At 45.8% G+C, this 6,290-nt stretch overlaps 1 protein-coding gene across 1 annotated transcript; it reads left to right on the top strand.

Annotated features, from left to right (window-relative positions):
- Positions 1-3,703: 3,703 nt before the first annotated feature.
- Positions 3,704-5,923, top strand: tmem200c (transmembrane protein 200C). Its single transcript, XM_022758195.1, has one exon. It carries the CDS (start codon positions 3,704-3,706, stop codon positions 5,261-5,263), a length of 1,560 nt encoding a protein of 519 aa, XP_022613916.1. The 3' UTR covers positions 5,264-5,923.
- The last annotated feature ends 367 nt before the right edge of the window (positions 5,924-6,290 follow it).

Below are 6,290 nucleotides of genomic sequence, written 5' to 3'. Positions count from 1 at the left end.
ACATGAGGATGCAACATATCAGCAATTATGAAAATGTAACCCGAGGGGGAAAGGTAGGGAGAGGGAGGGGAGTGATGCAGGAGATGATGAATTTGGTGTATTCAAATTTGCCTCTCTCTGACTTCACCCTACACCATGTGCAATTTCAATCCCTCAACAGCATTTTTTTTTCATGCGTTGTGTGTTTTTTAAGCTATTTATCACAGGTATGCACATAAATAAGTAGCTTCTGTTTGCCATTCATCATTGTTAGCAGGGAATACCCAGGCCAGTATGCACAAAAAAAATTGACTACATGGCAAAAACACAACATATCATTATAACATAAACAATCAAGTGCAGATCAGCACTATTAGTGATTTTTGTTTCCACAAAGGAAAAAAAAATCTAGGGAAAAAAAAAAAACCAAAAAACCCCCAAAAACATCTGGAAATGTTTGGAGTATAACATACAGTATGACAGAGGTCCTCAGCAGCTCTCGTTTTTCACGTTGCCCAATAATCACCACCAATGGAAATGCAGTTGGCCCGCCCCTTGCCGGTCTATTGTGAATCCGCGTTCAAGTGGAAACCACTCTTCCAGCCTTGGCACCAAAGTGGCGCACCACGACATGCAGAGCTGAGCGAGGAGTGCGCCCTTTGAAGATGCTTGATTGTCAAGCCACAATTTCTGGTAAGAGACGCGCTGTTTTTTTGTTTTTTTTAAATGCTTTTATTTTATTTCATTTTATTTTTCATTCGTATCACCATCACTTCCCCCCGCGCCTCTACCTCCAGCTGAATATTCGAGCTTCTTTCTTCGTGTGTCTTTTTATAGTCGCATCTGATTCCTCGCAGACTCCAGGCTTCGAAGTAAAAGCAGGTTTGAGAAGTCCTTTCCATTTAGTGACAGATCGGTTTTGTTGGAGAATATATCTTTTGATCCCGAATAAATCGACGGACAAGAGTTTTGATGTGAGGGAGGCGTTGGACTCTGAAGCAATACGCACTCCAGTCCCTTTACTTTTACCCGTGAGATTAAAATGGGGATTTTGGTGTGTCGGTCTGTCTGACACATCCGGTGTCTTATCTGTCACATCTGTGATGGGCATAAAGTATTTAAAAAAAAAAAAAAAAAAAAAAAGGCAGTGGGATGAGAGCATGTCCATATTTTAACCGAAGCCCTATTTTATCCAGTTAAACTTTTTTTTTTTATGGCTGCGATGTTGCACATTAGAGGCTCATTTCCAATCAGTTACTATTATTCGTTTATACAGCGGTTTAATTATTGCCACACGGCTCTGAGTTGTAGTGTTAGTTCTGAAAGCATGGGCTTCGTCAGGGCCGAGGTAGAGGTGTGGATGTTTGTCATCTGTCTGCACCTTGTGAGCCCCGAAAAAAAAAAAAAAAAAGCCCACAGTGTTTGGGCTTTGTGTTTGAGCGCGATGCGTTGCTGCGGCTCTGCACATTTTCAGGGCACCTCCAGCTCCACGGCAGCTCATATTTTGCTTCACGGGCTTCTTCCAGCAGAAGGGAAACAGATGCGCTGTAATGTCAACAGTCGATTACTCATGCAACATTGCGCGAAAATATGCGCCCCCGCAGCTCGGACGGACTGAGCGCGGTTGAAACCAAACCCTCCTCCTCCTTCCTCCTCTTCCTCCTCTTCCTCCTTCTCCATCCTGCCTGCCAGACGTGCGGCTTCCACGGGAGACAAAAAAAAAAAAAAACCGAGGAGCTGGCAGCTTCCTGTTCAGCACCGCAGACAGAGACACAACCCGACTTGTCCACACCCACTCCTGGTCCACGTTACCGCTGCCCTTCTCTTCCCAAACACGCGCGCACACACACACACACACACACACACACACACACACACACACACACACACACACACACACATATTGAAAGAGAGGTCCTCCCACGCTTTATCAGCTTTAGTGCAGGTTGACTTGCTCTCACCCGGGAGGCATTTGAGTGGTTATTGGATGTGATATACAGAGAACGTCGCTATAAACAGCAGCTGAGTACCGGGTGTGTTGTTTGCAGAAGCTCAGGTGCAGAGCTTTGTGTTCTTGCCTACTTTTCTGCGTGTAATAACTTGGGTCATAAAGGGATTTCAAGGGGCCTTCGCCATCATTATTTTGACCCAGAGCAACCTTTGAAAATCTCTTATTAATTGCTGCTCTGAAAGGAATTTGTGGAATAAGTTATTCATGAACCTAAGCCCTAAGTCACACACAATTAGCCGTGATTAGTCAAATTAAATACATAGCTACCAGCACAATCAAGCCAGGCTCTGTCTAATTCATCAGCCTTATCCTTTGATTATTATTCACCACATGTGGCTGGAACTCATCAGCAGATGTCTGTAATCATGATAAGTGCTGGTGGACCACAGCTTCTGCTCTCATGCAGCAGAGACTCGTCTGTGCTGCGTAATCAGAAAACAAATCCAAACATCTTGTCGGTGTGTAAACAAAGGGCTAATAGCTCGTGTTTTGCGATGTTGCTGCATGTGAGGGATGCTGTCATCTCGAGGCACAGCTGCGTTGTTTGACGGTGAAAGGGATTTGGGTGGAAGGCGGGAGGGAGAGTGTTGGAAGGAGAGATTTGGTGGGAGAGGGGAGAGGCAGGAAGAGAGAGGAGAGTAAGGAAGCAGGGGTGAGGTGGAGAGAACATGCCTGCTGGCCTCCTGTCTGGACACATTACATTTTCATAGGCTGATATCGCACCGGCACAGCTGAATATAGATAAACAGCACTCCTTGTTCTCTGCTGTCAACTTGGGTATTTGTCTCTGTTTCGCTTACATCATCGTATTTATAGATTCAGAAGCAGCAGCAGCAGCAGCAGCAGATGGATGTTATCTGGTGGTTTAGTGTCCATCTGATGACTAATATTGCATCTGCCTTCAGATGGATTTGTGCAAAGAAGCTGTGTTTGCTCTACCTGTAGGATAATCTCCGATACAGGGCCGGATAAACTCACTAGTGGATCAAGGTGCAACAATGAGCCATCGGACTCCATTAAGTCCCCCCTTCTCAATATTCCTGTTTAAGCCCCCGAAAGCATAGCTTCAAATCTTAAGTATTTCTCTATAACATTAAATATTAATGACTAAATCAAGCAACATTAAAGTTGAAGAAAAAGACATTGTTGGCTGTTTTTTATCAGGACTGTCACATTAGTCGCTTAATCCTGATAGGTGCCCAGACGTACTTGCGATTATATTTTTCTTCCTGGGTCCTGACCACTTTAAACCAGTCAGAGGAACACAGAGAAAACAGGAACTACAGAAGTCTCCCATGTGAAATAACCAACACTTTCCGAGAAGCATGTTTTCAAGTTAAACTCCATCACTCATTGTAAGAAGGCGATTGATATACACCTTTAAAGGTGTAAAAACTAAATTGTTACACCCTTGACTTTTCTGTTTATATTGTGTTTTAATGGTGCATGTCACCATGCAAATTTGAAATTTATCATAATATAACAAAGTATTTGTCACAGAGTGAACGTGGGGCTTTGCCTGGTGGGTAATCCAGCCTTGTATTAAATCTGGATTACATATGTAATCTCTTATGGAATGAACATATTTGCTCTGTGGCTGTTTCTATATGCCTAAACTTTCTGCTCATCACGTATATCATTAACCTAATGCTCTCTCTTTTCTGATTTGTGTCCTGCCAGGTTGAGTGACAAGCCTGCTGTCCCATCACCGCCATGATAGCCACCGGGGGCCTGCTGCGCATGAACAGGCGCCAGGATTCCCTCCGCTCTAAGAACCGAGCTGAAAACAAAAGGAAGCGGAAATCCAAAAAAAAGAAGAAGAACGACGTGGTGGTGGTGAAGGGGAAGCTCAATCTGTGCTCCCCGGCCGGTTTGGTGGCCGCTGTTGGAGTTATAGTTCTCATGGTGGGGATTTCTATGGCCGTGCTGGGCTACTGGCCCAGCCAGAACCAGCACGAGTACCAGGCGCGCCGCAGAACTGGAGCGTACCACAACAGGGTGAGCTACTCCAAAAGTCCACCTGCTCCCTCAAACTTGACCCGTAATAAGCCTCCCTCCGGCCAGCCAAATGTATTCAACCAGAGCCATGCTAACAGCAGCACCCCCAACCCCTCCCCTCACTGTGGCTTCCTCTGTGACTTCCTGGACAATTACCTGTACTCAGACAATCTGAAAGTCTTCGGACCGCTGGTGATGGGAATCGGCATTTTCCTCTTCATCTGTGCCAATGCAGTCCTCCATGAAAACCGAGACAAGAAAACTAAGATCATCAACCTGAGGGATATCTACTCCACGGTGATAGATCTGCACAGCATACGGTCGAAGGAGTACTCACCTCTGAACGGTTTGGTGAACTACACTCAGTCGAGGAGCGCTGAGGGCCCGTCGGGCTCCTTCCCTGCAAGTGGGATGCTCACTCGCAGCTCCTGGCCCTCCACTGGACTTGGTTTCCAGGGCGAGTTAGGCGGCGATGAGGTGTTTAGACACCCGTCTTTAGCCAGCAGGCCTCGTAGCTGGTCCAGAGATGTCCAGACCTTCACAGACACTGTCTACAGCATCTACAAAGACTACAGCAATAGCAGCAAGCAGGCGCCACAGCCCCGACAGTGGGAGACCACCTCCATCGTCACCTCCTCTGTGAACGCTTTCACCCTCCCCGTGATCAAACTGAACAACTGTGAGGTGGAGGAGTCTGAGAGAGCGCAGGCAGAGGGGCGCTCAGGGGAAGGGGTCGTAATTGAGGCTGCTGCTGGAAACAGTAGCGAGGAAGGACAGGCCAGCAGCAGCCGGACTGACGAGACTGACACCAGGGAGAAAGACATCCTGATGACAGACCCCCCCCCACCCCATCAGAGCCATGAGGACATATCCACAGACACAGCTGACCAGCAGGGGGCGCCGCAGGCTCAGCCTCAACCACAGTGGACCCAGCTGTTTCCTCCATCACCTGTTGCCAGGGCGATGGGGTCGCGGCTGTCGCTCAACTCCCTCACGGATCAGCCCAGGTCTGCACGACGCTGCAGCCTGTCTGTGTCTGTGTGTAGTCAAGGCGACAGAGCCAGGCGCTTCAGCTGCCCTCGTTTGGAGCGCACCAACAGTAAGGGCTACATCAAACTGACTGATCTGGGGGGCGAGTCCTTCGAAGCCCCCGACACAGACACTTCTTTAGTGACCACCGAACAGGAAGTAGCAACAGACGCAGCAGCAGCAGCGGAGGAAGAAGCTCAGGGAGAGGACGACCTGGTGACACCCAGCACCTCTGCAGAATACTAGACTAATATGTTTTTTTTTTGTTTTTTTGCTGATGAGCCTCTTAAAACTCTTTGATGTCTTGTTCTTTGCTTCGTACCGTTTTCTCCGACTGCTGATGTGAAGCTGGCCATTACAGAAAGAAAATGTGGAGAGTAAGCAGCTAAGGACTATTGAAACATAGCCATGAACACTAAAGAGCAAGGTTCTTTATAAATACCACATCCACAGCTCAATATTCAGATGTAATTTTTCTATTTTTTTCAATGTAGCAAGAGCAATACTAAAGACTTGTAAGAAGATTTAGTAAAGATTTGTAAAAAAAGAAAAGAAAAAAAGAAAAGAAAAGAAAATCTGATCTGAAGAGTTTTAACTTTTCTTTTGTATAACAGTAGGACAAACATTGTAGCTTGTAGAATTGCCAAAACTGTCACTGAGAACTACTGTCCGACATGTTGTTCTGTAGCATTAATACATGCCACAGAAAACAGAAAATAGCCTAGATTTATTTCTCTACATTGTTGTGTGAATACCACGTGAATAGGTGAACTGAATTGAATCTCAGGTAGACGTTTGGTTTAGGATCAGGACCTTGAGGACAAGGTCTTCCCTATGTGCACACTTGTTTATATGAAACGTTCATGGTTGAATAAACTTGACTGTAACACCTCTTGCCGGGTCTGACAGGTGTCCTTGTGTGGTGTTAGATTAATATGCAGCCATTGCAAAAATGTTTTTTTTTACCTGCTTTTAAGAAAAATTAAAAAGATGAAAGGAAATCTTAAACAAGTGGGACTAGGTGTGATAGAGCATGTGGCCGACCAATAGATATAGATTTTGTTTCCCTGCACTTTAGCAGCACCTCTCATTACTGGGGAAGACTGCAGTGGTATTGATGGTACATTATCTGTGTTAACTGAACTCAGACCAATAACCTATAAGCGGCCTTTGCAACAATCTTTTAATAACTGGCTTCGCTTTTAAAGAGGGAAATTAGCAGAGACCTATCTGCTGATGGGCGACAAATGAAAAGAAAAACTAATATAAACTG

The sequence above is a fragment of the Seriola dumerili genome, unplaced genomic scaffold (genome assembly GCF_002260705.1).
Source record: "Seriola dumerili isolate Sdu_G_001 unplaced genomic scaffold, Sdu_1.0 BDQW01000291.1, whole genome shotgun sequence".
Lineage (NCBI taxonomy): Eukaryota > Metazoa > Chordata > Actinopteri > Carangiformes > Carangidae > Seriola > Seriola dumerili.
The sequence above is the reverse complement of the archived record's forward strand: the minus strand, read 5'-3'. Positions and strand labels throughout refer to the sequence as shown.

Coding starts and splice junctions, on each gene's coding strand:
- tmem200c (XM_022758195.1), top strand. CDS start 3,704: ATGATAGCCACCGGGGGCCTGCTGCGCATGAACAGGCGCCAGGATTCC.